The following is a 16,367-nucleotide window of genomic DNA, read 5'->3' as shown; positions in this document are numbered from 1 at the left end:
GGCGATAGTTAAGGGGGCTGTCTGCCTGGCTACCTAAAGTCAAGTTATCTTTTACTGGTAGGAACGAAGTGAACCAGCCTACAATAGATTATATCGTCCGTCCGTCCGATGTCCGATTAGGTGTAGCAACATCGCCCCCTACTGCAAACACTTGGCATGACCCTACAAAAACCTTTAGACTCAGTGAGGCTTTCCTGGCTGAACAAGTGTAACATTCCCTTATAATTCCCAGAGATAGCTTTTAATTAAAACATTTAAATTATGGAGGCTTTCCTGGCTAAACAAGTGTAACATTCCCTTATAATTCCCTGAGATAAATTTTAATTTAAAAGTTTTAATTAAAAGCTAACTCACAGCGGCCTAAAGCCTACAGCTAGGCCTAAAGCCTAGAACTAGACCTCAAACTCTCCCTTCGTATCGTACCCCTGCGTGTGTGCAAGGGAGTTAATGTTTAACAATGTTACATTCCCTCATGTTTTTAAATAGAAACATTTAAATTTAAAGCTTTTACGTAAATAATAACATTCAAATTAAAAATTAACTCACAGCGGCCTAAAGCCTACAGCTAGGCCTAAAGCCTAGAACTAGGCCTCAAACTCTCCCTTCGTATCGTCCGATTAGGTGTAGCAACATCGCCCCCTACTTCAAACACTTGGCAGGACCCTACAAAAACCTTTCGACTCAGTGGGGCTTTCCTGGCTAAACAAGTGTAATAATACATTGTTTATATTCTTTGGTAATTCGTTCCTACCAGCCCACCCCGCAGGGTCCTGTTATACAGGTAGGAACAACAGGTTCCACACTGCCCACCAGGGATTATTTGTCTGTCTGTCGTGCATGGCCCCGCCCCACCAGAGCCCTCCCATTGGCTCGGGGGCGCCGACCAATGGGAGCGGTGGGTTGGGGTTGGTAGAGGGGGGGGGGGTTAGTGGTTGGGAGGGGGGGCACCGCCGCGACTCGGGCCAATGAAGAGACGGGCGATGTTTCATTCACAAAATGGAACTAGGGGAGGGTGGCTCCATTCATAAAATGGAAGCCTTGAAAAGAAACAAGTATAACCCGTAAAAACAAAGTTTTTCACTCTAAATCCTTTATTTGCGTGGCGGCTAGTCCTCTCGTCCTCTGGCTTGAGATGGCTGCCACCTATGGGTCAGATGATTGCATGGCAGCATTAAGCAATTGGTAATTAAACATAATATTTTTGTCCTAAAAAGTGTAAAATTTTGAAAAAAAATTCACGAACATTAATTGTCATGCACAACGAGTCTGTGTGCAAAATGTCAGCTCGATTGGATCACGGGAAGTGGGTTAAAAAACGACCGAAAGATTTGCACGGTCGTAAGCACGCAAGCAAGCAAGTGAACTTATAATATAAAGGATTTAATAATATATTCACCTGTGGAGGACGCGGGGATCGATCCCGCGACCTTTGGCATGGGAAGCGAGGGCGCTACCAACTGCGCTACTCCGCCAGGGCCTGTGACGTTCAGCCAAAGCCATGAATGAGTTCCATTTGAATAAATGTAAAATACATTTTTTTTGCCTAGAAAGTGTAAAATTTTGGAAAAAAAATTTCACGAACATTAATTGTCACGCACAACGAGTCTGTGTGGAAAATGTCCGCTCGATTGGATCACGGGAAGTGGGTTAAAAAACGACCGCAAGATTTTCACGGTCCAAAGCAAGCAAGCAAGTGAACTTAATATAAAGGATTTAAAAAGCGGATCTTTTGCCTCGTGTTTCTTTCAACATTCCCAGCCTTAAGGTGATTCAGTTGGGGGTGGGAGGGGTGGGGCTGGGTGGAGAGGGGAGAGTGGGGAGGGGCTGGGTGGAGAGGGGGTGGGGAGGGTTGGGCTGGGTGGGACTGGGTGGGGAGGGGAGGGTGGGACTGGGTGGGGGCTGGGTGGGTTGGGGCTGGTCACCCCCATGGTGCCCTTAAAAACTCAACGTTTAACCTACACTACACTATACACGACACGATACACGACACTTATACAGGTAGGAACAACAGCTTCCACATTGCCCACCAAGGATTATATTTCTGTCTGTCGTGCACGAATGCGCTGTCCAACCAAGTTCCTACCTGCCCACTCCGAAGGAACGTGTTAAATGAAACTGAAATGAAACTGAAAAAACTCCCATCCCTTCCATCGGAGAGCATAACTCCCATCGCAGTGCGACTGGCCAATCACGGGTCTCACGCTCGCCCGCTTCACCTCGTGACCCGGATACGTCGCGGCCCGCGTCGCCAACGCCGCCGCACCCCTCGGTGTGGACGCGAGTGCGGAGCGCCTCCCCTCTGCAACCTTTTCCTCCACCGCGCCCCTCTCTGCTGGTGCCGTCATCTTTGCAGCGCGCCGATGGCGAACAGCCGCGCGCCAGTGGCCCCAAGGCGGAGAGTGTCCTGCGAAACCCGCCCCACCCCCCGTCTTGCCTAGACGCCCTGGCCGGGAGCCTGCGCCACGAACGCCGCCGCCTTGCCCAGGCCTCACCGCGCCCTCCCGGTGCGTGCTTTCTCCCTCCTCTTGAGTTCACACGGCGGCTCTCGGCGCCTTTCCGTGAACAATCGCAGCCGCGATGCGTAGTCCCGGTGATGTCGGCACGAGCCGCAGGGTTCTCTGACGAGTTCGACTTACAAGCAGCGCGCCATGGCACATCAGTGACATCTGTGCCTTGGCAATGCATGGGAGTGATGCGTGACAGTAGCCACTGCAGCGCCGTCATAGTTATAACTATTAATAATACATTAGGACTAATAATCAACATTCGTATCATGACGCGCTTGACTGGCACCTGAAACGATGTTTGCGAGCTTGCGTGAAACGGCTTGGATACAGAGCGCAACGGGTAGCTAACACGGGGTTTACATTGAAATTCATGAGCCATTGAAACCTTTATTCTCTTCAGGCTTTTGTATCTAGTGTGTAGTATTTCATTTGGCAATGTCTGTTAATGTCCCACGTGTCATTTTATTTAACATATTTTTGGTTCGCCGCACTACGTTGTTGCTTTGTTAAAATGAATGCCCTCTCTCTAAAGAAGGGTCCTCGATTCGAAACGTCAGACCTAGATTTAATATTACAAGGCAACGTTCGAAACGAAAGGCATTGTGCTAATTATTTCTATGAGTAGGCCCTGCTCTACATGTTCGTTAGAATAGTTTCTGAGTGTATTGTGGTGAAATGTGGTTAGGCTTGCAGCTTTAAGAATCCCCGCGGCTACGCACTAACCACAGTGACGTGAGTGGGGAACATCGTCTCCCTCTCTCACCGTCTCGTCATGTTTCTGTATCGCCGTCTCCCTGTCTCCCCGTCTCATCGTATAACAGTTTTGCTGTCTCCCTTTCTCACCGTCCCCCTGTCGTCTCCCTGTCTCACCGACTTTCTCTCTCACTGTCTCCCCATCTCCCTGTCTCACTGCTGCTGCTCTCGGTTGTGCTCTCTGCATTCGAGCGTGGGACATCGTTCTACTCCCCGTTGGTGTGAATTCCACGTTCCTGTGGCCGGCGTATGTGACATCCCACAAAGTAGTAATTAGTAGGTTGTACTTGAAGGGGAATAACCAGTGGCTGTACTAAAGAATCAGAATCTTTATTTAGGCTGGGGGAATCCGATGAGCTATGAAGCTGTTTTTCACAGATTGATCCCGGCCGCAGGAATGTAAAATTTTCACTACTCACCCAAGATTGAGGAGGAAATGACTGCTATGCACAACTGCTGTGAACACGAGGACGCGATTTGTGGAAGAGTTTGAGAGTTATCTTATAAGTGTGTAGGTATCCTGCTTTTCACCTCCAGGCAAAATGAATGGTCCACAAATGAGCTCATATAAATTCGCCTAACTTCTCAAGTAGCACATTATCCCTGATAAGATAGTTTGTTGTCTTAACACACAGGGTACGTACCATGCACACACTTGGAAATCGTGTTTCTTATCAAACAATACAGAAATCACGATAAGTGTTGCCAGGAAGTTACGTGCTTTGTTCAGCTCTGGAATTGAATCGTCGAGGAGTTGGATTGGATCTGAGTTGTGCTAAACTTATTCTTGGTTCTTTCGGTAAAGTCACGTAGAAGGAAAGTAATAAAATAATAAAAAATAAAACATAATTATGATTCGGACGCTGTCTTTCCGACAGCCCTGTTCTTCACCTGAGGACGGCTGCTTGCGTTGTGGGCGAAACGTCGTGAGAATTGTATTTTATTATGTTTTATTATTTTATTATTTCCCTTCTACGTGACTTTACCGAAAGAACCAAGAAGATGAATCCCTGCAGTCACGAAAACTTATCGAATGGCTGTGCCACATCCTCATCTTTGTGATGAAGTGTGAGGTGTATGCTTGTGTTTTAATGCGCTAAATTGTATCGCGTTTAGGTTACTTTACTGAATATAACATAATATTGACACTGCATACAGTATTGGGACGTGCTATTTCGACGCAAGTCCAACATTGCCCTGTCAGCTCATTGACCGATTTCTCCTTAAACTATTTTTATTACTATTTTAATTTTACCAGGTAAGGCTCACTGAGCTATGAGTCTATTTTAAGACTTTTAGCATTGTATACAGTCTGGAAGCTAGCCACATGCCAAATTTCAAGTTTGTAGCATGTTGGAAAGTATGCTAAACATTTCGAGCACACATTTCCCTTTTATATATAGATGTCAGACTGTCTTCCTCTAAACCCAATAAACAGTGCAACTAAAACAATATATAGTTCTAACCTACATATTATTGTAAAATAGTATATAAACATCCCTAGCTATATCAGTAAACGTGAGTCGAGAGAAGGAGGGGGGAGATCCATAGTCGGATCTTGCACCCCCCCCCCCGTTGAAATCTAGAGCTGTGCCCCTGCTTAAGACACAAGCACGAGTTGCTCACCTCATGTTAATGTCTCCGTTGGCACCATTGTGCGTATGTTAACACGAGTTTGCTGGAAAAATATATAACGTATTTACGTCCCATGAGGGTGGGTCTGCCAGAGAACATTTTAACTATTTGCTGGCGAATGTGCTTCGTGTGGAGTGGCAATATAAGTGGTACATGTGCACTATGCTTCACGCTTACAATCCAGGTTCGATTTCTAGCTGTGTTATGCAACATCAAATAACACGCGATTTGAAACTGCCCTGAGCCTCTCCAAGGTTAATTGAAACTAAAACGGAGATCTGGAATAACAGTATTTCGTTATCATCAGCACCGGGGAGAATAACGCAATCAGGCTGGCTATACACCTCATTCTGTGTTGCACTGTCCTTCATAGCTGCCCACTTTCAGCTGTTGTCCCTGTGGTCTGATTGCATGTGGAATGCCTGTGCTGTATCCTCTCGATTCTAGCAGCAGCAGCAGATCCTGTCGACGGCAAGAGCTAGAGTGGTACGGCCGTCTTGGGAAGTGGCTCGTCAGCTGTATTTCCCATCTCCTGGGAGAGATTCAGATTCTGGGATTGTGGGCAAGACCGAGGTGTGTGCGAGAAAACTGCCCGGCCATGGCATCGGAGACTCAAGCCAAGTATCAGAAGCTAGCACAAGAATACGCCAAGGTGAGCATGGAAATGTGAATGATGGAGACTTCAAAACAAGCAAATTTGGGTCTTGGAAGTCTCTGGGGCTGACCCATTTTGGTTGATATGCTTTTGTTTTAAACAGAAAAAATCATCAAACATGTATGTAAGGCAGTGCAGCCCCCCCTCCACCACCTGGCAGCTATGCTGGTTTGACCTCTTTTCAGAGCCGGAAGTAAAGAGTCTTCCTGTCAAGCCGCATGCAAACCATGTCGCTACTCGCTGAACCTGTATTTAGGATCATCAGGGTGGTATCTACCTGCCAGCCGACATAACAAAAAACTGTCCACCAAATCAACCCTTATTTTGGATCACAGCACTGAGGGGACTGGTTTTGGAAAGTAACCATTCTCTGGTTGATGATTAGTCGGGTTTTAAGAAGTAATCTCTTTACCGTAATTGAAATTTTTAGGTTATCAATCAGAGCTAGTCGCCAGAAATTTGCAACTTATAATGAAACGATGTATAACGGGGAATTTTTCTTCCATAAGAATAATAGGAAGTGGGGAGGGGGGATGGCGACCGTGAGAGCATAAATATTGCCTAATAGCAGGAAGTACCCGGCGTTGCCCGGGCAAAAAAGACACACACACATCGACTTACACACACACACAGACATCGACTTACACACGCACATTGGAACTTTTAGAGCAGGTTGGCAACAAATGGATAACTTCGGCACAAAACAAAGAACGCCATCAGGGTGGTATCTTGTGGAGCCCAGGGCCTGTTGTTGGTCATTTCCTTGGGTGAAGTAGATGCGTTGGCCATTTTCAAGTTGAACTGGCAAATGGACGACCTTGGGGGAACGCTCATGGATGGGGGAGCCAATAATTATCCAAATGGCCTAATTGCTGCTGATGTATCTTCCTTGGACAAAAAATTTAACCTCATCCACACTTTGCCCCTCTTTTTGTAAGGCAAAGACAGGTATGTCAGAGCCGTTGTTGATGTATTTGCAAACATATTTGATGGCTTGCACAGAATTGCAGAATTTCACATTAATGTGGGGCTCGAAGATTTTGCACAGAAGAGGGCAGTAGGGAGCGATCCACTGGCTGTCAACCTTCATTTCAGAGTTAGTGGGAGGTCTGAGCGTTGTTTGAAATCCACCATGCTCAGTATTTCTGCCACGATATAGAGGATAGCCATCATGGCCTGACTGAGTGTCTTTCAAGAAGATGCGTGGATACGTTTTGGTACACCTGCGGTCTTGCATACATGGCGAATTTGCATTGAACTGCCCACATGGGCCATGGACCATTTGCTTGCAGACGACATCAAATAGGGCAGGGTCTTGATGGCGGTCAGGTAGCTCAGCACTGACAAATGTGTAAATGTCACTTGCATGAATGTTTTCTGTCATCCATAGCAAAATGTGAGCATGAGGAAGAGCACGTTTTTGCCACTCAATGTTGTGCAAGTTACATATTGTCTTTCCAAAGACACCTCCTTAGTCGTAATAAGCCTCATGAGTTCATCAACTTTGAGTTTGAAGACCCTTGCAATGATGTCATGTGTGCCTGTTGCCTTTTGGTTTGGATAAAGCTCAACTTGGATCTCCTTCCATTTAGACTTGCAAGTGAAGGTGATAAAAAGATGGGGCCTGCCATATTGCCTGATGTACGTCATGGCATCCTGAGTCTTCTCATGCATGTATCTTGGTCCACCTGTGAAGGATGAAGGCAAAATAACTAATCTACTCACATTCTGAACGTTCGCATGTACGTCAGCATTGAATGTGTCCCTGAGATGAGCATACTGTTATATATGCAGGCGTTTTTGATTAATTTGAATGTAAAGAAAGCGCTCACTCTCAATTTTGGCATACTCATCGACAACATACTTATTGGAAGAGGTTGGCGCATCGTAATATGTGGTTACCTCCTTCTCTGTCCATGATCATGAAGGAATAGAAGTTTTTAGAGGAGACAGTTTTGTGAGGATGTCCGTCGTGTAGCTTTGATAATTTGAAGAACTGGATGTGGCACCCATTTTGGACTTGCCACAGTATAATGGGGTATTGTAGGGCATAATATGCTCTGCTTGTGTCAGAAAATCGTTTGATGGTGTTGTTTTGGTATCGAAGCACAATGTCTCATACCGACTGTGGTGGTACCTGCTTTCACTACAGCAGTGCATCCTGACTGGTGGTACCTGCTATGATTACAGCAGTGCATACTGACTGTGGTGGTACCTGCTATAATTACAGCAGTGCATACTGATTGTGGTGGTACCTGCTATGATTACAGCAGTGGATACTGACTGTGGTGGTAACCTGCTATGATTACAGCAGTGCATACTGACTGGTGGTACCTGCTATGATTCCAGCAGTGCATACTGTGGTGGTACCTGCTATGATTACAGCAGTGCATACTGACTGTGGTGGTTACCTGCTATGATTACAGCAGTGCATACTGACTGTAGTGGTACCTGCTATGATTACAGCAGTGCATACTGACTGTGGTAGTTCCTGCTATGATTATAGCAGTCGTCTCCCGACGCGTGGCGATCGCGCCACTCTCCCCGTACTGCCCAGCGTGGCCTCCTCCCGTTTCACTCCGTCTCAACTCCCCGATCCCCTTCCGGTTCTCTCCCTAAATCCTCTCCCCCACGTGACCCTAACTCCTCCCTCTCCTCACGTGACCCAGACTCTGCCCCCCTCAATCCTTGCTCGCATTACACGACCCCCCCCCCCCCCTGATGAAAACCCAGCCGTCCCCGGCTGCAACAGAATAAAATAATGCGAGCAACATTTTAACCATCTGGCATCACCGGACAACGGAGATTATAACAAAACAATCAACGAAAGGAAAGGGATTTGGAACGCGTGCGGGTCGCCGGCCCGTCCCGAACGGGCGGCGGCCCCCCCATAGACCGAGAACGCGACGGGGTTTTAAGAGCGACGGGATTAGAACTGCCCGCCGCTGTTGGAGGCCCGTCAACACCAAGGTCCCGTTCCCCAGAGAGACCCAAGTCCGGGGTCTCCCGCAACCGTGTCTGTGGTGGGGTTGGAGGGGCAGCGGGGTCAAGTGTCCCCGTCGCCGTGGTAGGCCCACCCAGAGCAGGATTCGCCGCATCCGCCTGCGTCACGGCTGGTTCGTCTGTAGAAGGCACGACAGGCGCGCTTGCAGGGTCAACAGGCAAAGGCAGAGGTGCGTCGGGTGCAACAGACACCGGCAAGGCAACATCAGGAGATGACGCATTCGTCAGCGGGGCCACGTAGGGTTTCAACCGAGACGTATGGACGTACCAGCGCCGCGATCCGAACCGAACACGCGCGGACTGCGGGTTAGGGACCTCAATAAGCTTAACCGGCCCTTGCCATGGTTTGTGAAGCTTAGGGGAGGTCCCCGGCCGCACCTGCGGGCAGTGCAGCCATGCCATGTCCCCCACTCTCCAGGGGCATTTACCGTTCGAGTGCCAGGCGCAGTGTTCGTTTCGCGCCTGGGTCTTGGCAGTAGCCAATCGGGCCCCCTCCCGTGCCTCGGTGACGCGTCGAACAGTGTCTTGAATGTACTCGGGAAGAGGCTTAACAGGACCCTTCACCCCCGTACCCAGCTGTACGTCCACCGGCGGCACATTTTCGCGGCCGTACATTAGAAAAAATGGAGAATACCCTGTGGACATATGAGGCGTCATCCGATACGCGGAGAGTACCCCAGGTATATGCAAATCCCAATCGGCTTGTTTCTCGTTAACCGTGTGACATAGCATGGCCGACAGCATCCGATTAAGCCGTTCCACCATGCCATCCGGTGGTAGGGAGACTTTCGAACCTTCTTGGTTCCCAGAGCAGCGCACACTTCCGCCAACAATTTAGAAGAAAAATTTTGCCCCTGATCCGTGAGTAGCCTTTCCGGCGCCCCTTTGTCCATTACATATCCAAACAGGAAGGCATCCATGATAGACGCCACTGACTGGTCGGGTAAGGGCCAAGCCATCGGCCAGCGGGAAAGATATTCCACCCCGACCAGCAAAAATGTATTGCCCCTAGCGGATGGCGGGAAGGGTTCCAAAATATCCAACGCCACCAACTCGTTAATCCGAGACTCCTGTATCGACTGCACTGGCGGCACATATGGGTTTTTAGGCCGCTTCCGCCGGGCACACTCGGGACACGCCCGAATGTGTCCGACGACATCCGTCGTCATGCCGTGCCAGAAGTAGTCTCGCTGCAACGTTAACAAAGTTTTCTGCACCCCGAGATGTAATAAAGTGTCCGAATCAATTTGTACCGTAACGACGACGGTACCACCAGACGCCAGCGGTCGTGCAACCCCTCCCTCCACATGAGCAACCCATCCCGGAGAGCGGCCCCCGGCGTCCCACCGGATAGCAGTTTCCCCGCTCCCTTCGCAGCCCGACTCCGTAAAGCCCCCAACGAGTCATCAAGCAATTGCTCGCGAATCCATACCGAGCGCGGCAGGTTCAGAACCCCATCGGCCGGTCCTGGGCACACCGGAGCATCAGGCACCTCGACAGCTGACACAACAGGCCGAGGGGGTAGCTGAACCAGCGTACACCTATTCGTACCCGACGCGCAAGCGCAAGGGGACCCCTGCGGTAATCTGGAGAGCGCGTCCGCGTTCGCGTGACGCGACCCCTTCTGATATTGAATGTCGAAGGAAAATTCCTGCAGGGTTTCCAACCATCGTGCTAGTTGGCCAGATGGTTGGTCAACTCTCAGGGCATATTGCAGAGCTGCATGGTCCGTGCGCACAATAAACGATCAGCCCAGCCGTATAGATAGGGCCGATATTGGCGGAGAAAATAGACAATAGCCAATAGTTTGCGGCGAGTAACGCAGTAGCGGGTTTCTGCCGGGGACAACACGCGGCTACCGTAGGCTACCACGCGTTCCACGCCGCCCTTGGACTGTGACAGAACGGCCCCGATCCCGGTGTCACTAGCGTCCGTATCCAGAATAAAAGGTCGATCAAAATCCGGATAGTCCAATGTCGGCGCCGTCGCCAACCGATCGCGTAGGCCCTTAAACGCCGCTTCCTCCGGCGGTCCCCAACTGAACCTCCGACCCTTCCCCGTAAGGAGGTGCAAGGGCCTAGCGATCATAGCAAAGTTCGGAACGAACCTGCGATAATATGAGGCGAACCCAAGGAAGCGACGTACGTCCCCAACTGAGGCCGGGGTTGGCCAGTTGCGAACGCACGCCGTCTTCTCTGGGTCCGTGGCCACCCCGTCCGCACTGACTATGTGTCCCAAATAGCGCACGGATCGTTGCAGTAGGTGACACTTTTTGGGTTTAAATTTTAGATTGGCGGAGCGCATCCTAGCAAACACCGTCTCCAATCTCTGTAAATGTTCGTCAAATGTGCGGCTAAAGACTGTTGTATGTGTTGGGTTATGAAATTTTGATAAAAATAATAAAAATTAATAATTTTCCGAAAAATGCGCAAATCGCATTAATTATGATAGTGTGTGTAATAATATGCATAAATTATGTTAATGCGTGTAATTATCTGCATACATTATGATAATCGCGGAGATAATCGTAGTAATTTATGCGGATGCTTGCGGTTATGTTAATGTGTGCGGTTGTGATAATTAGGCTTAGCTTCGTTTATCCAGAGTTATATCAATCAGGATAACACGATTATCATCGATTAAACATTTGCTGATTATCTTAGTGTGTTTGTTATTTTAGGTCTCCAGGTTCAGATCTCATCACAGGATACAGTTATCAAGAATAAGACAGTTTTGCATGGACTTGGAAAGAAGCACTCGAACAGTTGGTGTTAAGCAATTTTAATTCTAAACAAGCACATGACACTCTCTTATGCGAAAGCAGGTATACGTCAATAAATTCATGGGCAAGATCATGCAGTTAACGAAAATGAATGACTAAAAATACTTCTTCATTGGCGAAATTATGTAGTTAACGAAAATGAATGACTAAACATTTCTTATTCAGGTAACTCGACGGCAGCAACTGCTTTGCACGATCAGTTGATATTGAACGCACCACCTCGAAATGGCAACCCTTTTTGAAACGCAAAGATCACTTTTTGAAAGTCTTATTCGTGTGCGTGCTGTGTGTGCGTTGTCCCCTCGTAATATTAATTGTGTCGTTAGCTTGTGTGGTGTAGGAGGATACAAACAGCGGCCAGGTGTTCCTCTCGATTGGGCGTGGCCGCCGCAAGCTCCTGCTGCTCCCTCGCTCGGACGCGTCTCTGCTTGTGCGCTCTCTTTTTTTCCACTGCTGGATGACGAGTTGGCACGACGCTCGGTGACGCCCGGTGACGTCCGAGTCGTGCTGCTCTTGCGCTCTCTTTCCCTCTGCTGGATGACGAGTTGGCACGACGCTCGGTGACGCCCGGTGACGTCCGAGTCGTGCTGCTCTTGCGCTCTCTCTCTCTCCACAGCCGTTTGACTAGGCTTTCTCCACTGCTTCGCGCTCTCTGCTTTGCACGCTTGGTCGACGCTTGGCGATCTCCGCCCTTTTACAGGTTGATTGCTTGTCGTCACTCGTCACTCTCTCTGCTCCGTGCTTCCCTTGTTCGTGCAGCTGCCAGCTTCACTCGCACTTAACTTCGTTCTGCGAGAAGCGACACCGGCTATCGGCATCAGTGTTTTGTTTCCTCACGACGCTCCGCCAGCCGGAGCACGGCTGAAACCCAGCCCCGTCCCAGGTTGAACTCAGACTTCTGTGACTCGAACGACCCCTCCTCGTTCCATCACTTCTCGAGGCACAACCGCCCCAGCTCTCTTGCGAGCCCCCGTCGCAACGCTGCGTCGCAAGCCGAGTTGCGAGACTGAGCACGACTCAACCCAAGCTGCTCTCAGACTGTCACTTTAACGATGTCTCGTCGTTCCATCTCTCCTCGAGGCACGACGCGCCTCCGCTCTCTTGCGAGCCCTGTCGCAACACCGCGTCGCAAGCCGAGTTGCGAGACTCAGCACGACTCAACCCAGACTGCTCGTCATGTGTGTGTGCCTAACTCCAAACGTGACTCCCCTCTCTCTGCATTCCTTGCGAGCGGGCAACAAAGAAAAACACAAACAGCGAGAAGAAGCAGACACCCCCTCCTCGCGACCTTTCCTAACCCTCCAAGCATTCATGGGCCGACTGTTTGTGCTGCGGGGAGACAAAGGCGGCCGTGCTTAACTCAAACACGCGAGCACCCTCTCCTCTCTCCGCGTCTCTTGCGAGAGAAAACAACCAATGTCAGCACAAACCCCCCCCCCTTGTGACCTTTTTGCTCCCTCCTTGCTTGTCAGACCCCGCTGGAAGACAAAGGTGGCTGAGGAGATGTTTGCAATACATTTATGTGGTCCTGTGTGTTATATTTATTCTTGAATTATATTTTATGAGTTCCTTCGGTCTTAGTATCGGGGTTATCATTCGTCTATGTTTAATGAATATTCGTAATGCTCCTCGTCACATTATTATTTTGGGGCTTCGCCAAGTTTAGTTCTCCAGAGATTGGTGTTTTATTCCGAGTTATATTTTAATGTCCTGAGGTTAAATGTAACTATGTTTCCACTTAAGCTTTCTGGAATTCGTACTCTTTAGTTTTTTTGGAAGGTCGTGTAGGTAGGAAATATATAATAATAGTAAAAATATTATTGTTTGTTGGTTAATTATCTTTGTTAAGTTTCTACTTTTCGGTGAGGAAAACGTTAAGAAAACGCGAACTTTCAACCGTTATTTACTCTGCACATTATCTGTACATCTCCAGATGTCTTGGGAGGTTTAGTCCATACATCTTTTTGTCCGTCTGGATGTCTATGACCTCTTTGTGACCGAATTCTCAACATTTTAACCGCCCTCCATGTTTCATGGATTCCTGGTGTTCTTGTGAGGAGAAGTGAGTTGTTTTCATTTGTTTAATTAAAAAAAATATAGATAAAATAAAATATAAATTTTTTTTTGAATTGTTCTTAATAAAAAAAAGGGTATAGACACAACAAGACGATGACATCGTCTAAATAAATCAAACATGTCTCCCACTGCAGACCCGTTAACACCAGCTCCATCAACCGCTGAAAAGTGGCGGGGGCAGCATTCAAGCCCATCGGAAGACAATTAAACTGAAATAAGCCCTGTGGCGTACGGAAAGCCGTCTTTTCCCCCGAGGACTCATCCAGGGGAAGCTGCCAGAATCCCGAGGAGAGATCAAGCGTTGAAAAGAACTTCGCCCCGGACAAGGCATCGAGGGAATCATCCATACGCGGCAGGGGGTACGCGTCTGCCATGGACACCTTGTTTAATTTTCGAAAATTGACGCAAAATCGCAGTTTCCCATCCTTTTTCTTCACAAGGACTACCGGTGCGCCCCATGGACTGTTAGACGGGGATATTATGTCAGCAGCCAGCATGTCCTCCACTGCACTGCGAACCTGATCCCGCTCCGTCGGGCTCAACCGATGCGAGTTCAACCGAATCGGAGCGGCGTCCCCCATATCAATGTGGTGGGAAAGCAAGGAGGTGCGTCCCAAGTCAAAATCATCGGAGCTGAACACGTCGGAATAGCTTAGCAACAGCGCGCGAAGCGCGGACCGTTGTTCTCCGGTCAGGGATGAGTTCTCCCCGCACAACTCGGCAACCCATCGATCATCCTGCCCCGTGGGCCCCGAAACTCCCCCTAATGTCCCGGCGGCCCCGGTCGTCATGGGCCGTGAACGCGGTCGTGGCGTGAGCCAAAACCGTTCCGGCCGGTACGCGAACATTCTCCGCACTCCCATTCAGCACTTGTAAAAACGGAGGCTGGCCTGGCCGGACAATCGTTTGTGCCCCAACTAGCGCCGAGCTGCCCGTTATAGCCGTGGACGGCAATAACAAAACCCCCGCCGCTCCCTCAACGCCAGGCACTGGTTTAAGATATCTCAACGGGATAAGCATCTGCGAACCAGGTGGAATGTCAACAGATACCTCGGACAGCGCCTGCACCTAGCAAACAGGGGCAGACTGGCCCCAGGCCGACGGCAAGAACGAAATTTTCCGACCCCCCGGTAATTTAATGCAATTTTGATCAACCCTTATTTGAATGGCCATTTTTGCCAGGAAATCGGTCCCCAACAAACAGGGCACCACGAAGGACCTGGAGATCAAAACGGTCCCTGAAGCCGATACCCCCCCCTAATCGATATGTTAGCGTCCACCTGGCCCACAATGCCCATACTTCCCCCGTTCGCCGCTATGCACGAGTCATAAACCGGTCGCACTCTCCCCGGCGGAATGCTCAAGAGATGGAAAATGACGTCCGAAATATTGGTCGCGGACGCACCGGAGTCTACCAAAATACGCACCTCGACCCCCTGCATAGAACCCGGTACAGTGGACGACCCAGTAGTGGCCGCAACCCCCCTCCGTGCCAATCTCCGCCATTGCGTCAGCGAGCAACACGGGTCAATCGGCGGCCCCTGGTTAACGAAACACGGACCGCGCTGCGATGGTGATGCATGAGGTGACAGGCCTTGCCGGGTGTCTGATGCGCACCGACTTGCCTGTCCTGGATGGTCCTTTCGCGTCACGTCCGTGGCCGAGGCCTCTTGCTGGGGCGGCCCCGGGATGCGAGCACAACAATCCCTGGCGAAGTGGCCCTTACGGCCGCAGCGGAAACACTCCACGTCGTTTCGGCGCGCGGCACCCCCTCTGTCCCGACGCTCCCGCGTCGGCGGCCCGAACCTCAGCCCCGCTCCCCCCCGAGCAGGCCACTGGGCGGAGGCGGCCGTCAACTCCTGCGGACCCTTGTCGTCAGGAACATAGACCGCCTTCTTAGGATCCCACCCCGTAGCACCGCCTTCGACGATGGGGCCCCCCGTCCAAGCTGACACCTGTTTCCAGCGTCGGAGGTTAAATTGAGCATCCAAGCACTTAGCTGCAGCACGAGACGTCAACTTATCATGGCTGCACACCAGCATGGGGATCCCCAAGTCTAGATAATTCCAACATCTTGCCCAACACGAGGGGTTCCAACAAATCCGGCTCAGTCTCGGGATATGCGGCCATCGCCAGTTCCAGAACCGCGCCTCGGAATGCCACCGGCGATTCTTCGGGCGCCCGTTGCCGCTGTACGAATCTACGATGGGCATCGTCCGGAGGTTCATACGCATCCGCCATTTCCTCAAAGACACCCTGTAGCGTCCTATTCTTGTCGGCCTTGATGGAGCGGAAGAACCTGACGGACTCGTCGTCGAGAAGTGTTGGTAGGACTTCCAGGGCCTCCGTGTCAGTCCATTTGGCGGATCGTACAGCCGCTTCAAAACGGCAGGCGAACGCGCTCCAATCGCCGCCGATGGAGAACTCTTTAACAGTTGTTAAATGACGGCTGCGGGTCCTTGCTCCGCCGTCCTCCGCCGATGGTGACTCGCGCGGCAGCGACAAGATGGCGTCACTCCGCAACGTGTTCAAGATGGCGGCTTCCCGCGGTGGAGGGCGCAAGATGGCGGCTTCCCGCCGTTCCTCCTCGGCCACGCCCAAGATGGTGTCTTTGTGCCGCGTGGTGGAGAGGGCTGACGGCGACGGCAAGGCCCCGGCCCGCTGTTCCCCGCCGGGCCTCCCCGAAGTCGTCGCCGGCGTCACGGGGTCGCACAACTGCGCCAACACCGTCTTCAGGGCCTCCAGTTGGGCCGCCACCTGTCGCCATCCTTCATCAGTGTCCACTCGCGCGGATGGACCCACCGAAGCGGCAACGTTCTGCACCCCCGGACCGTCGCTCGTCCCAGCGTCGCTTCCCCCCTCCATCGTCGGTAGCGCCACCGCTGGAGGGAGGTCGTCTTCAGAAGATGCTGCAGAAGATGGTGCAGGGACGTTCTTCTGAGCTGTTTTAACATGC

At 50.5% G+C, this 16,367-nt stretch overlaps 1 protein-coding gene across 8 annotated transcripts in view; it reads left to right on the top strand.

Moving 5' to 3' along the window:
• The first annotated feature begins 2,230 nt into the window (after positions 1 to 2,230).
• PPP1R21 (protein phosphatase 1 regulatory subunit 21) overlaps positions 2,231 to 16,367 on the top strand; it is a 107,717-nt gene continuing 93,580 nt past the window's right edge. For 6 of the 8 annotated variants that reach the window (XR_009755106.1, XM_061551209.1, XM_061551211.1 and 3 more), the window contains exons 1-2: positions 2,231 to 2,504; positions 5,343 to 5,547. Coding sequence is in view for 7 of the 8 variants with exons in the window: in XM_061551209.1 (XP_061407193.1) it covers positions 5,494 to 5,547 (54 nt within the window). In the remaining variant the exon portion in view is untranslated. The remainder of the gene's footprint in view (positions 2,505 to 5,342; positions 5,548 to 16,367) is intronic. The other 2 variants (XM_061551208.1, XM_061551207.1) reach the window with 2 other exon arrangements.

Source organism: Lethenteron reissneri, chromosome 14 (genome assembly GCF_015708825.2).
Source record: "Lethenteron reissneri isolate LAM-NWPU_2019-01 chromosome 14, ASM1570882v1, whole genome shotgun sequence".
Taxonomy (NCBI): domain Eukaryota; kingdom Metazoa; phylum Chordata; class Hyperoartia; order Petromyzontiformes; family Petromyzontidae; genus Lethenteron; species Lethenteron reissneri.
The sequence above is the reverse complement of the archived record's forward strand: the minus strand, read 5'-3'. Positions and strand labels throughout refer to the sequence as shown.